At 34.9% G+C, this 16,643-nt stretch overlaps 1 protein-coding gene across 1 annotated transcript in view; it reads right to left on the reverse strand.

Annotated features, from left to right (window-relative positions):
* Nucleotides 1–16,643, reverse strand: part of LOC111045396 (protein kibra) — a 75,464-nt gene that overhangs the window by 44,487 nt on the left and 14,334 nt on the right. Inside the window, exons 2-3 of the mRNA XM_039438625.1 lie at nt 14,817–14,926; nt 3,773–3,867 (exon numbers count right to left, since the gene is read on the reverse strand). Coding sequence (XP_039294559.1) covers nt 3,773–3,867; nt 14,817–14,926 — 205 coding nt within the window. The remainder of the gene's footprint in view (nt 1–3,772; nt 3,868–14,816; nt 14,927–16,643) is intronic.

Here is a 16,643-nt window from a genome sequence, read left to right on the forward strand (position 1 = left end):
AGAGAGGAATTGAATTGAATAATATTGATGAATGTTAAGTGACACATAACCTAGCTACATTTGGACTGTTGTATAAATTAGAATTGGAACCGTTTTGGCCTTATAAGCCTGTGGTACTTTTCTGTAAGTGTGTAATTCTGAATGATTAAATAAATAAATAAATTAAAATAATTGCCAGAGAGAGAGGAATTGAATTGAATAATTGCCTTTTTATGGGCGAAGTTTGGACTCTAGGTCCTCTCTGCCACACAACCCTTTACATTTCAAACAAGAAAAAACTGCGAATCACAAACTCAAAATTAACATGATAGAGGGGAGAGAGAGACACACACAAGAGACAAAGAGAGAGAGAGAGAGATAGACTTATTTTTCAATTGTTACTAGACTCGTCGCCTATGGTAACATGGTTACAATAAAATTTGTGATTTTACAATCATTTAAAAAAGATAAAATAACATTTATAATTTTACAATCATTTTAAATGTTACATGACATGATACAGAAAGAGAGAGAGAGAGAGAGAGGATGAGTGGGAGAATGAGAGTGAGCGAGTGAGAGGGGGTGAGAGAGACACCATCTATATACTCACTACATATAAAATACCATAAAAACAACAGCTATTCAACTCTCTCTCTCTCTCTCACATACTGATTCCGATATCTCACTCCTATCAATATCATTCTCTCTCACTATCAAGAAAAAGGGATAGGCCAGTTCAACCCCCCCCTCGAAACAGGGCAAAGCACCCCCTGCTAAGTAATCCCCACTGTGGCAAAATATTATTATTCCCCTTCTCATCGAGGCTAGAGAGAGAGATATGCTTCATCTTTTTCGTTGAATAATTTATTGCTTGTGGAAGGAATGTTGAATTCCACAACACCTAGCAACAATATATGAAGTAGAAAGAATAACACATAGATTCCTAAACATATAGGAACAATACATAGAGTGGAAAGGACAATACTTGTATTTAGTTTGAATGCCTCAACATATAGGAACAATACATGGAGTGAAAAGAACAATGCATAGATTTACTGGTCATTTACCTAAAATCATTCAAAGGAATTTGGTAAAAGAGCCTACTTAGGATAATTTATTGCTTGTGAATACCTCAACATCTAAAGAAGAAACAATCTATCAAACAAAACATTTTGGGACTGGATAGGACTTAACAAGTCCCAGTCAAGGTCTATACAACTATACAAAAGGAGGCTTTATCATACTAAGGGCAAGGCAGGATGAATTCTTGCTATAGTGAGCTCCATGTTATAATGGCAGTGTTTGATTAGCAATGGTATTGCTAACCTTGTCTATCATTCAACGAAGCGGATAGCACTATCTCTTTCTCGCTTTGCCTTGTTCCCAGATTGTCTTTTAACAATGTAGAATAATATTAATTAACAAAATATTTCATCGTATTTATGAAAATTCATTATGATATTATTGAAAAATATAATTTCTTGCTTGATAAAATATAATTGATTATTTTAAACGAGAATGAACAGTTAATATCACATCAATAAACCTGTATCAGCTAAGGTCTATAGAAGGCATTGACAAGACAGAGGATCGGCAACGTTGTTCTCCTATCTTTCTCCACTGCCATTATAACTCGTGATCTCACTATTGGTTACTACATACGATACCAGAATTATGTCAATTTACAAGAATGTCACAGCTTCAAAACTTGAAACTACAAAATTAACTTCAAAATTATTGGAGAACACGTCGGTTCTCTGCCTTGCCAATGCCTTCTATAGAGGATAGTTGATATATTTCATGTAATATTGTTTGAAATAAACAAATATATCTTATTCAAGAAAAATATTTTTAAATGATTAAATAGGTAATGAATGAATTGTCATAATTGAAATGAAATATTTTGTTAATTAGTTAAATTCTACATTGTTGTGAATCAATCTGGCAACAGTACGGAGCTAGAGAAGGATAGCCCTTCTGCTTTAGTGAATGATAGAGAAGGAGGATAGCAACACCAATGCCAATCAAATACCGTCATCATAAACAATAAAATGTTGTGCTGACCACTATAAAGCATGAAATAAATTAAAATTTTATCGAGACAATGTTGTGCTTTCTCAGGAACAAAAAACAAAAGAGGAGGAATTACGCTTCTAGCGATTTCTAGAAAACGGTCAGTCAATGTTTCTAGAAAAATGCTCAGTTTACGGGTCACCATGATATGACCTCAGTTCAAAATGCGTCACATCCCTCTGTCGCTGTCTCTAACACACTCTCTCTCTCTCTCTTCTATTGTATTTGTGTGTATAAGCCAGTATATATATTGTAGTCCTCATAAATAAAGCACTCAATCATCAATCTCTCTCTCTCTCTCTCTCTCTCTCTCTCTCTCTCTCTCTCTCTCTCTTTTGTCTCCACATAAGGAGCAATTTGCGTCATAGCAGACAGGAATGCGCCACTATTGATAACGCCGATCTGCTCTGCTACAATTTCATCACTTATCGGGAGGAAACGCACTCGCAATCGTAAACAAAATTTGACGAAAAAATGTGCTTCGAGCAATCGAATCCGCCCTCACAGACTGGACGAAGAATGTGCTTCGAGCAATCAAATCCGCCCTCACATACTGGTTGAGATTGTGACACCACAAATGGAAGAAGAAAAATGTGTGTGCCTGTATTATTTATCCATATGAATATGATGATATATATACTGTATAGCAGATCAGCTATTGAAGTTTGTAGAAAAAAGGGGTTCATACGATAAATCAGGTATGAAAATAATATTCACGCCTACAATTTGAGCCTACAATATTCACGTTTGAAATTGGTGGAAATTCCTTGACGTACCGTTAATCGATATGTTTTTTTTATATTCAACGTCAAACAACAATCAACACAAATTGGACAACAGAAGTTAGGAGTTCAACTAACGGTTGAACATTGAATCATCTATAGTTAAAAGTTAGACAAAATCAACTAGGCAGTAAAACATTGAATCAGCTAGGAGATAATAGTTGACAATATCAACTACATCGAACCAATCAGCAGTTGAAAGTTGAACATCAACTAAGAGTTAAACATTGAATCAACTAGCAGTTGAAAGTTAGACAATATCAATTAGAGTTGAAACATTGAATCAACTAGCAGTTGAAAGTTAGACAATATCAATTAGAGTTAAACATTGAATCAACTAGCAGTTGAAATTTAGACAATATCAATTAGAGTTGAAACATTGAATCAACTAAAAGTTGAAAGTTACACAACATCAAGTAGAAGCATAGAATAAAACAACATAAGGTATACGTTTCCTCTGGTATAGTGAGGTCCACGTTATAATGACAGTGGATAAAGATAGAAGAATAGCGATGCCGATTCTCTGCATTAATTAATTATATTTCTACACTGTCAAAAACATAATTGGCATCGTTATGGACCTAGAAAAGGATAGTACCACCGGCTTTGTCGAATGATTGACAAGGATAGCAAAACCAAAGTTGATCAAATACTGTCATTATAACGTGGACCGCACTATAGAATTTAGGAAACAGTCTATAGGTGAATAACGGAGCAATTTTGACCAAAAACAACAGATTAAAATAGGATAAAGCGATAGGATGAGTGTTGATAATGAGTTTCAAACAAGATGTTGAATAATTGATTCAAGAGATGTTGAAGCAGTCAATAAATTCATACAGGGATTTTGGAAAGCTGACTTAAATACATTGATATTTTTATATTGTATGAATTGATGCATTTTATGATACATATTGAATAAATTTAGTGGTACTCACATCTAGGACATCTTGAGCCGTGTGTAGATATTCCTTGAGCATTTCCTCTTGAATTTTCCTCCATTCCAGGCGGGGGTCTTCCAACTGGGTGCACTCTACGAAAACAAAACAAATGAAGAAAATAATCAAAATGGATTTACTTGTTTCAAGCACATGCTCATCCAAACCATGAATTGTGATAAAGGCTAATTTTACATCATTTACAGGAATTTTTCAACTACCTCTCCTCCTATTTACATTGATCTACACCTTTTCATCTATCTTATTGTAAGTTTTCCAAATCTTATTTTCTTGCTTCATGACAAAAGAAATAATGACAGTTTGAAGCTATGATCTCACAAAAGTTTTGGTTTCTGTCACATTTTCCTCTTCTTCTTCTTCTTCTTCTTCTTCTTCTTCTTCTTCTTCTTCTTCTTCTTCTTCTTCTTCTTCTTCTTCTTCTTCTTCTTCTTCTTCCTCTTAAATATAAAACTTTTTTATAAAATACTTATTTACTTTCTCATACCTTACATTCTTAACAACCTTCCCATCAATCTTTTGTTGTAAGTATCTCCAAATCCTCTTTCTTTCTTTCTTTCTTCCTTCTTCATCTTGTTCTGCTCCTTCTCTTTAATCCACATTTTCTTCTTCTCCTTCTGCACGATCAACATCATCATCTTCTTCTTCACATCACCTCCCTTTTCTTTGTCTTCTTCTCTTGTCCCCATATCTTTCAATCCCTATTTCCTTCTCTCATTCTTCTTCCTCATAAATCATCCTTCTATAGGATATTTTTAATATTCTTTCCAAAGAATGGACATTGATATGTCCAAAGCTCCGCCAATTTATGTAGATGCATAACAATATAATTATCTATAGTTATTATATTACAAATTGCTTTTTCATATCATATACAGTTCAATAATCATTTTCTTAGTCTACATGATGTAAATTCATCTATAATTTTGCTGTATTGTAAGCTACTGTATATAAGTGTATAAGCCAGTATATATTGTAATCTACATGAATAAAGTACTCAATCAATCAATCAATCCTCCTCCTTATCTTTCTCCCACTTTTCACTATCCTTGTTATCTCATCCTCCTCTTATCTTGCACACTCATCCTCCTATTTATCTCTATCCTCTTCTTCATCTTTCAAACCCGATTTTTCGTTCTCTCATTCTTCTCCCCCATTTGTATCCCCTTATCGATCTCTTCCTCCTCCTCATTCTCATCCACTCACTCTTCCTCGTTCTCCTTCTGTCTTCTTTCACTCCTTGTTCTTCTTCTTCTTCCTCTTCGTCGTTTTCCTCGTTTTTCTCCTGTCTTCTTTACTCCTACTACAACTCTTACTTCTTCATATTCTCCTTCACCCTCTTTTTCTTCATCGTCTTCTTCTTCTTCTTACATCTCCTTTTCCTCTTCCTTGTTCTTCTTCTCGTTCTCCATCTCTCCTTGTCAGGTTGCCGCCGCGCGCCTGACTCTGTCTTTGTCTGTATACTGTATAAATGGAGTAAAATGTGAAAGTAATACTTTGAGCTCTGAGATTGGAAACATCTGCTGATGGCATTTCAGGAATTCAGAGCTCAGAGCTGTGAGCTGTGTGAGCGGCTGCATACATTTACAGTGAGGTCCAAGTTGTAATGGCAGTGGAGAAAGATGGCATAACAGCGTTGCCGATTCTCTGCCTTGCCACTGCATTCAATAGAGGATAGCTGATATCGGTATATCTGATCATTCATGTTTCAAATAGTCAACTCTATTCATTCAATTCTCCAATAAAATATACATATTTTACGAACGAAATGACATAGAATGAAAGGAAGAAAATAAGGAAAAAGATGATAGAGAGAAATATGACAAGGAAGGTGTAGATAAAAGGAGAAATGATCTGGGGAAAGAAATTATAAAAGATGGAAAATGAGAAAGCTTAGAAAAGAGGATAAGAAGCAGAGAAAGAAGTAGAGGCAAATTGTGGAGAAGATGAGAAAGAGAAGAAGATTGAGAATAGTTGAGATGAAGAAGGAAAATATGAGGAGGAGAAGCAGAAAAAGAAGTAAAAGCAAATTAAAGACAATGAAGAAGACGAAGAATGAGAAAGCTTAGAATGAGGAAGAGGAGAAGAAGCAGGAAAAGAAGTAGAAACAAGTGAAAGACGATGGAGAGGATGAAAAGGAGGAGAAGATGAGATGAAAAATGGGAAAATGAGGAGGAGGAGAATCAGATGAACAAGTGAAAGCGTAATATATAAAAGAGGATGGAAAAGATGAGAAGGAGGAGACGATGGGGAGAAGGGGAAGATAAATAGGAGAAGAAGCAGAAAAATAAGTAGAAGCAAATTAGACACGATGGATGAGATGAGAAGGAGAAGAAGATGAAAAAGAAGAAGAAAAACAAGTGAAAGCAAATAAGAGACGATGGAGAGGATGAGAAAGAGAAGAAGATGAAGAAAAGATGAGATGAAGAAGGAGAAGATGAAGAAAAGATGAGATGAAGAAGGAGAAGATGCAGAAAATGAAGTAGAAACAGACTGAATATGATTATGACAGAATAGGGGGAAAAAGAACCATAGAAAACAAGGAGAAAATAAATAAAAGAATGGAAGAAGACAAACCATGATAAAGAGCTTGACAGCAGAATAAAAGAAAGGAGAAGAAACACATTCCAAAGGAAGGAGGACATTGTGATAATGTGGTATCAGCATTAGAAAAGTATTTTGGAACGTTTACTGTCTCAGAGCTGATTTGAACCGTTACAATTTATGTAACGACAGGAAAAAATTCGAATATTGTCCAGTGGGTGTATAGTAATTTAGAGGTCAAGGATTGCATCATCAACTGTACATTTAAGTTTTTTAGTATTCAAATAAATGTGTACACCGCACATTCTTCAAGAATATCAATAAAAAAGTACTACAAACGAAAAACTGAATTTCCAACAAAAATACTACCAATATAAATACTGAATTTTAATGATATCTTCATAAAATTTATGAATTAATACTGTATTTCAATGAAATCTTCATAAAATTTATGAATTCAGGGCTACCTTAAAACTACTTTTCTGATTTGAAATTCATTTTTATAACCTGACTATGGTGTACACACCGAAGCTATAGTGAGGTCCACGTTATAATGGCAGTGGAGAAAGATAGGAGAACAACGCTGCCGATCCCCAGTCTCGTCAATGCCTTCTATAGACGGTAGCTGATACAGGTTTATTGATGTGATATTATTAACTGTTCATTCTCGTTTGAAATAATCAATTATATTTTATTAAGCAAGCTATTATATTTTTCAATAATTCCATAATGAATTTTCATAACTAAGATGAAATATTTTGTGAATTAATGATTAATTCTACATCCTTGAAAGACGATCTGGCAACAGAGCAAAGCGAGAAAGAGATAGCGCTATCAGCTTTGTTGAATGATAGACAAGGATAGCAATACCATTGCTTATCAAACACAGGCATTATAACGTGGACCCCACTATAGTAGTTATTATTATTATTTAGCGTATGGCAAATCCACAACACATCATAAATAAAGCTCATGAGTCTCAAATTTCTACATATTATGTAAACTATTTTTTTTCAATTTCTTCAAGATGTTGTCTAGTTTTCGGTCAGGAGAACATAAGTTTGGCTGACCGCCATTGTTTTCCAGTCCATTTAGCGTTACCCAATGTACATCATGGAGGCGAACTAGCATTTAAGTAAAAAACTGATTGCTGGAACAATTTGGAATAACTTAGTAGTTATAATTTGTATTCTTATTCTATTAATTTCAAAGGGTAGGCTACTATAATTCTATTATCAATATTGTCATTCAATAATCATAATATTTCAATGATTGTCTATTCTTATCCTCTTTGATAGAGCTACAACCTGACATACAATCAAACTCCAGCAGACTTTGATAGACAGACATAAATCGCCGACCTGACTGGAAATATTGTTTGAAGCAAACCAGCAAACAGCAGTTATTGTTGTTTTATCTTATCAAGGCATGTTCGTGGCATTTCGTTTATGGAATGTTGTGCCCTGGGGCCACTAGATATTCAGTACAAACTGTGCTTCTATAAAGCATGGCCTTCTTTATCGTAGCATGCACACACACACACACACACACATGCACACATTCCTCAGTTGTTGTCAATTATCCGGCCATGACCAGCAACTATGACTATACTGAAATAACTATATATACCAAATATATTATATACTAATAACATGGAGTGCTCACAGATTATACAGTCCTCTTGTTAGCATTCAATTCATTTATCTATTTCATTGACCGAGCGAAGTGAGGTCTAAGATTCAAGTTGACGGTTTGGCATTTCTCTTAATGTTTAAATGTTTTTATGTTACGCATTTACGGCGAAACGCGGTAATAGATTTTCATGAAATTTGACAGGTATGTTCCTTTTTCAATTGCGCGTCGACGTATATACAATGTTTTTGGAAATTTTGCATTTCAAGGATAATATGAAAGGAAGAAGGAGCCTCCTTCATACGCCAATATTAGAGTAAAAATCAGACTATAGAATTATTCATCATAAATCAGCTGAAAAGTGATTACACAGATGTGTGGAGAAGCCAGTCTATTGCTGTATTTCCATAAGGTCTATAGCTTCAATCAGGTACTTATGGATGAAAATACTGCGTGAGGTCTACTGTTCACAGAACTACTAGTAAAATGAACATCAGCTGATGGAGGAAAGAAAAATAAGCGTGTTCGTACGCACCTTTCAGCTGGATTGGCCTGTGACAACAGTGACCCCCTGGGTTGGATAACTCGCTCAAGAACTGTTGTATTGTAATCTTTGAAACTCACAACTTTTAATTAGACAAAGTTGATGAAAGTTATGAAAACAGTTGAATATTTCTCTTTACAAGAATAATTTGATAGTAGGTATCATTGGGGATCCTATTTGAAATGAGAAATTACTCTGTCGCTTCAACATGTTTGTCACTCATATGAATCATTTTTTTTTAAATGAAAAGGTGGTCATGTGATCATGATTTCAAAACAGAGTTCCAAGAGAAAATGAATGGCAAAAACCGCACATTGATATCTCAACCCGTATCAGTTTGTTGATGTAAAAGTTGTAAATTATGTTGTTGACCGAGCGAAGTGAGGTCTAAGATTCAAGTCGACGGTTTGGTATTTCTGTTTAAATGTTTGAATGTTTAAATATTGTTTATAAGTTGCGTATTTACGGCGAAACGCGGTAATAGATTTTCATGAAATTTGACAGGTATGTTCCTGTTTTAATTTGCGCGTCGACGTATATACAAGGTTTTTGGAAATTTTGCATTTCAAGGATAATATGAAAGGAAAAAGGAGCCTCCTTCATACGCCAATATTAGAGTAAAAATCAGACTATAGAATTATTCATCATAAATCAGCTGAAAAGTGATTACACAGATGTGTGGAGAAGCCAGTCTATTGCTGTATTTCCATATAAGGTCTATAGTTTCAATCAGGTACTTGTGGATGAGAATACTGCGTGAGGTCTACTGTTCACAGAGCTACTAGTATATTAACCAGCTGAAATCATGTGTCAGCGCATGAAAGTATGTCAGTGTGATAAGCTTCCAATAATATCCTCATGATTTCATGAATGAATTAATGAAAAAACTGTAGTAATTGCATGCAATGAATTCTTCAGCTGACTTAGGGCCGTTTGTAAAGTGACAGTTTAAACTAAATTTCATTTTGAACTGGATTAAATCCGTATCAAGTCTAGTTTGTTATAATGTGTTTTCATTTTGAGTTTAAGCCACCAGCTGATTAAATCAAGTTTAAGCTTTGACTGTGCAAACGGCCCTAAATGATAAACCCAACCATTTTTTCTTATGCACTTTCAACGTTATTTTTATATCCTGAAAAAGGACGAAGGAGTAAGTTAATTTTGTTGTTTACTTCACCGGTAAAAAGGTTCGAAGAATACGTGTTCAAAATTTGAAGCTGATTGATCAATTCTTACTAAAGTTATTGTAGAACATACAAACAGACGGACAACGACTTGGGCCTTCAGTAAGTCAAAAGTGAAAACTCGCAAACGCTCGTTCTATAATTCCCACGTGTTTTAATGGGACTATTCACACTCAGACCGGCCGACTGTGTATGAATAATACCATTAAAATATATGGAAATTATATTTTCACTGTTCACTGTCATTGCTGTGTACGAATATGCTTTACATTACAGTACTTATGTGCGTTTTAAGGCTCGAAAAAGATCACCACCTTTATTAGGGAGTGTTCACGCATTCCTACATAAATAGCGTCTCCCCGGTTACCATGGCGACATGCCTTATTTAGCACGGTTTGACTTAGTCACTGTTGACTGAAACGATGACTAATTGCCCGACTATTTGCAAATCTCACTCATTTGACAACTGAAACCTGATGACACATTGCTATCAGTACGCATGCGCAAACTAGGCCTCTATTTAAGCATGGTTAATTCGGGTTTTAACGCCAATCAATGCTCAATGGAATGTCGGTTAGTCATCATGTTCATCATCATCATCATCATCATCATCAACTTCTTCTTCTCCTTCTTCTTCTTCTTCTTCTTCTTCATCATCATCATCATCATCATCATCATCATCATCTTCATCATCATCACATTGGTTAGTTAGCTATTGTTTAAAGCAACAATCGAATGAAGCCTCTCTCAGGAAGTTTACAGTGCAATACTAGAATCATTGCACTATTATAGATTATAGAAATCACCTATTTATATTTCGTCATTCAATTCTCTATAAAATGAGGACTTACTTTGGATTATTGTAATATGATTTCAGTTAGAAGAAAAGATTGGATGTTTACTTATTTGTTTTTCATCATTGAAAACTTGGAAAAATCCGGATTTTAATAAATATTAGGAGTAAACAAATCGCAGATGGAGATATATGAGAAACTGCATTATTTGTTCAAATACTGATTAATTATTAATTAGTTGTAGTTCTGTGAACAGTAGACCTCACGCAGTATCCTCATCCACAAGTACCTGATTGAAACTATAGACCTTATGGAAATACAGCAATAGACTGGCTTCTCCACACATCTGTGTAATCACTTGTCAGCTGATTTATGATGAATAATTCTATAGTCTGATTTTTACTCTAATATTGGCGTATGAAGGAGGCTCCTTTTTCCTTCAATATTATCCTTGAAATGCAAAATTTCCAAAAACCTTGTATATACGTCGACGCGCAATTAAAAAAGGAACATACCTGTCAAATTCATGAAAATCTATTACCGCGTTTCGCCGTAAATGCGCAACATAAAAACATAAACATTTAAACATTAAGAGAAATGCCAAACCGTCGACTTGAATCTTAGACCTCACTTCGCTCGGTCAATTATTAAACGAAAATCCCAATTTCGGAGTGATTTACAGTACTTAATTAGGATTTTTGTTTAATAATAATTATTATGAAATCGTCATATTAGTTTTTGAAAAATAATTACCTACATTTCAAAAATGAATTGTTCCAATACAACCCTCAAATAAGTATGTCATTATAGATGAAATAACTTATTAGTATTTCATCATCTTCAGAGGCCAATTTAAATTGAAATAAATATAAATGATAACTATTCAATTGCGTCACAAAGTAAACTAACCAATGTTTGTTCTTTACCATCATTCATGAATTATGATTTATTTATTCAAGATTGATTGTTTATTTACATTATTGGATTTGTATGATCGTCCCATATTTCTCTTCATTATATACAAACATTTTTATCATTCTTTCCCAGCTTTTTGCCTATTCTTGGCCTAGTTTCTTCCAACTCATTCCCAATTTTCAAAATTGTTCTTCAAATTTTGCCTAGCTTTCTCCAATACTCAATCAACAATCTAAATATATCTGAGTACACATTAGTCAGTACTTAGAATCCTGAGAAAAAGTATGTTCATCCTTACAAAATTCATGATTTACAATTATATTTTATCCTATTCTCCATGCAAGATGCAGTGCAGGGTAATTATGATACTAAATTTATTTGGAAATCTTTTCTGAAATCTAAAATCAAACAATTGGAGATCTATTGCCTGATAAAATACAAACTAATAATACTAGTAGTCAGCTGGTTATTAGTATGGGAAGTATTGAACTATAGTATAGGCCTACTATAGAATTGAATCAGTGAACATTGAATCATTGAACAGTGGAGAAAGATAGAAGACCAGCGTTACCGATTCTCTGCCTTGCCACTGCCTTCTATAGAAGATAGCTGATACCGGTGTATCTGATGTACTATCCATCGTTTGTTCTAGTTGAAAACAATCAATTATATTTTATTCGTCAAGGAAATATATTTTCCTTTGATGAAATACTCATATTAGAGATTAAATATTTTGTTGTTTATGCATCTACATAGTTAAAGAACGATCTGGGAGCGTTGTGAAGCAGAAAGGAGGATAGCGCTATCTGCTTCGTCGGATGATAGACAAGGAGAGCAACACCAATGTTGATCAAATACTGCCATTATAACGTAGACCACCTCACTATATAGTTATTTTCATAGTCAACTCAGTGTGAAACAATAAATACTGGTAATATTAGCTGGCACGTTAACACACTGTTAAATGGTTGGTGAGTATGTGTGTGTGTGTGTGTGTGTGTGTGTGGTGTGTGTGTGTGTGTGTGTGTGTGTGTGTGTGTGTTGTGTGTGTGTGTGTGTATGTGTGTATGTGTGTGAGCCAAGGCTCGAGCGGTTTATGAACTCCGGAAAGATTAAAAAGTAAGGAATTTGATAAGAGAAGCATGCAAGCCACTTCTCTTCTCCTCCTTCTCATTATTCTTATTTTACTTCTTCTTCTACTACATTTCTTCCTCTTCTTCTTCTCCATTTTCTTCAACTTCTCTTTATCCTAATCATCATCATCATCATCATCATTTGCTTCTCCTTCATTATAATTTTCTTCTCCTACATCATCATTATCATCACCTTTTTCTTCTTCTTCTTCTTCTTCTTCTTCTGTCTCATTCTTCTTCTATGGGTTCTCATATGCTTATTCCACTCTTCTTCTTCTCCTCTTCCTTTTGGTAGAGAGTTAGTGGGAAGGATATTTTGAACACTCTTCCCGAAGAATGGACATAGATATGTCCAAAGCTCCGCCAATTTATGTAGATGCATAACAATATTATCTATAGTTATTTCAAATTGCTTTTATCATATCATATACAGTTCAATAATTATTTTCTTAGTCGATATTATGTAAATTCATCTATAATTTTGATGTAGTCTATTGTAAGCTATTGTATATAAGTGTATAAGCCAGTATATATTGTAATCTACATGAATAAGTACTCAATCCATCCTTTTTCTTCGTTGGTTTTCGCCTTATTCCACTATTACTACTACTACTACTAAATCTACTTCTTCTTTTTCTTCCACTTCTTCTTCTATCCCGCTGCTGTAGCATAAACGAACTTTCATAATGACGACTAGGAAGGTATGATGAACCAATCACAAGCGAGTTCTGCATAAGGCTTACCTTCTCTCTCTCTCACTGACACCTCTAGACTCCGCCTACTCTCTCTCCTGATTGGTCGAGAGCTTGACAAGTACATTCAACTACCAAATTCGCCACCAGGTGGCAGCTGTTACCGGGTCACCTTTTAGCATTAGGCCTATTATTTCCATCATTTCTACTTTTTTCTATCACTATTTCCACATCTGCATTGAAATTCTTCTGTATTTTTCTTCTTCTTCTTCTTCTTCTTCTTCTTCTGCTTCTTTTATCAATTTCCCTTTATTCGATTGTCAAATCAGTTTTCTCCCTCTTCTCCCAGTTCATCTCCTTCTAGTTGCACTTCTTCTTCAGGCGCTGTGTTTTCTTCCTTTTCGCCTTCTTTTTCTGCTTCTTTTCCTTCTTCTTCTTCTCCTTATTCTTCTTCTTCTTCTTCCTCTTCATATCTTGGTTGATGCAGTTATCAAAGCCTTTTTCACTTCGTTCTCTTCCATTTACACTCCATGCCCTTCTCTCTATCTCTTCACTTCTCCTAAACGTGTGAAGGGAGAGTGTAGACAAGAATTTCTTATATTGTATAGACAAGGATTTTATTGTATTTTCTGAGGGAGGATGTGACAGAGAAGAAGGAAAAGGAGGAGGTGGAAGATGAGGTGGAAGAGGAGCACATTTGTAATCTGTATCAATATTGGTTTCAATGACAATATTCAACTGTATAATGCTCGGATTTGGTGTGTTGGATAAATAAAATATTCCGATATTCACGAATACTCAACTCCTGTTCACGGACAAGAGCTTCATGAAGCACTTTGTGAGCAATAACTGTTCACATTTTTTTTTTTATCATAAATGATGGTATATTCCCTCAATAAAAGAAGAGTATGCTTTGCACAGTATTAATTATTGTTGCGTTGTTATTCAGAAGCAATTGATTATTTAAGTTTCATTACAGATTAATAGTTGCTTTTAGTTCATTACTGTTGAATAGTAATTATATTTATTATAATGTAATACATTTCTATTTTTGGAATATTTTCATTTTGTATTTCTTTTGTTTTCACTTTTTGTGTAGTTGAGAAGTTGATATTGTGGTAATTATTCATATTGAATAAAAAAGACTAAGATATTGTCAAAAAACCACTGATTTATTGATAATTAGAAAGACCGGTTTCGGTTATTACACCATTGTCAATCTCTGATAAACTGAGATCTGTTTATCAGAGATTGAAAATGGTGTAATAACCGAAACCGGCCTTTCTAGTTATCAATAAATCAGTGGTTTTTTGACAATATCTTAGTCTTTTTCATTCAATTTTGTATTTCGCTGCTTTCCAATGTAGCCTATAATTATTTGATGTGTAACGATGTGAACAATAAAACTTGATTTGATTTGATATATCTCATTATCAAATGTCACTCGAGCACTTCAATAATGATAAATTCATTAGATTTGACGCGAAACTAGTCGTGTCACAAAGCAAATTGGAAGGATACTGGTAAATTCTTTGTAATAAAATGATAAGAATTAACTTACGGTTACTTAATTAAAGTGTTAACTTACGGTTAACGTGGTTGATATAGTAGACGCCGATATGTGGGTCGAAGGCCTCTTCCCAGCCGAGAGGCAATTCGTTGCCGATACAGTCCGCGAACGATGAAGGCTTTGTAAACCTAAACAAATAAAACATTTCATCAACAACAAATACATGAAACATAATGATTTATTATACAGAAATACATCAAAGCGGTCCACGAATGAGAAAATTATTAGTGAGTTTAAATGACCAATTAAAAATTGATATGGACAAAACCTATTTGGACTCTTTGAGACAAAATTGAGAAATTGATGAAATTCTGGGCAATAGCTTGTTTTTTCTTTTCTTAATATTGTATTTGTTTGCTTCATTCAATAAATAATTAACTTGAAAAGAAATCAAGTTTATTGTTTTTGGTTAAAGACTACATATGTGCATCAGAAGTGCATCAATGCATCAATCCTGCCATGTGCATCAAACTGCATTGCATTCGTTGATTGTCGCTCGCTTTACCACGTTGTCTCTTCAACAAAGATTTGAGAGTATAAGAGAGAGTGAGAGAGAGAGAGCATAAAAGAGTTAGAGTATAAGAGATAGTAGTAGGTACTAGAGAAAGAAAGTAATAGAGTGATAAAGAGGGAAGTGAAAAGAAAGACGTGGTCAAAGCAAGAGAACCCAGGACTCCGAGAGATGTTCTCTGGACTGGCGTAGTAATTGCAGCCTGTATGAACCGGGTCCAAGGGGTGCAGGGGGTTACTAGTATTCTAGGGGTGGGGAGGGGATCCACATTCCATTCTCCCACGTGAGGCGGGAGATTCGGAGAGAGAGAGAGAGCAGCTCTCATCTGAAGAGAGAGAGAGGGAGGAGAGTGATTGAATTCGAGCGAGTTTGGATTATGAACGAGTCCGGTTGTGTGTCGATACACAGTGGCGCGGCGTTGCATATTGTGTGATACACAGTGGGGTAGCGTTGCATTGTATTTGATACACAGTGTAGCGGCGTTGCATCCTATTTGATACGGAGTGACATAGCGTTGAAACGGTGTGATTAAGCGATCATTGAATTGAATTATTGTGAGGCCGTATTGGGTGTTGATATTATCATGAGAAATGATAGAACAAGAAGATATCCCATGGTAAATGGTCTTTCATATCCCATGGTCGTTTATGTCCCAAATTTCAAACCGATATTTTGTTAACTCAAGCCGATTACTGTAGACTACCTGTCTATTATTACTGTGTTGTTGGGGCGAGAGTGTAAAGGTGCGTACAGATATACGCGCCGCGAACATGAGCAATTCACTTTTAATCAGCTGATGCCAAGCTTTTTATATATGTATCTTACCGTTTCTGTAAAAATACAGTTATAGTCAGCTGATTAAAAGTGAATTGCTCATGTTCGCGGCGCGTATATCTGAACGGCACAGTATGAGAAACGACCAGCGTCACATATCTTCACCAAAAACAACTACTAGGACTATCGGCTTGAGTCAACAGTGGAATTTGAAACATGAACGCCCTATACCATGGGATATCTCCTAATGCTATTTTTTCTCTATATAATATTATTGAGTGAAACCAGAAGAAAAGATTTCAGTTGAAGAATCAGTGACAAAATCTCCCGAAATCGAAAAATTACAAAATCCCCAATTTCCAAAAATAGAACTAATGTGGCTTGATATAGTTAGGTCCACGTTATAATGGCAGTGGAGAAAGATAGGAGCACAGCGTTGCCGATTTTCTGCCTTGCCAATGCCACTCTATCTGATACCGGTTTATCTGATGTAATATCAACTGTTCATTCTTGTTTGAAATAACCAATCATATTTATTCAATCAATCATATTTTATTCGT

This window comes from Nilaparvata lugens, chromosome 12 (assembly GCF_014356525.2).
Source record: "Nilaparvata lugens isolate BPH chromosome 12, ASM1435652v1, whole genome shotgun sequence".
In the NCBI taxonomy this organism is placed as follows: domain Eukaryota; kingdom Metazoa; phylum Arthropoda; class Insecta; order Hemiptera; family Delphacidae; genus Nilaparvata; species Nilaparvata lugens.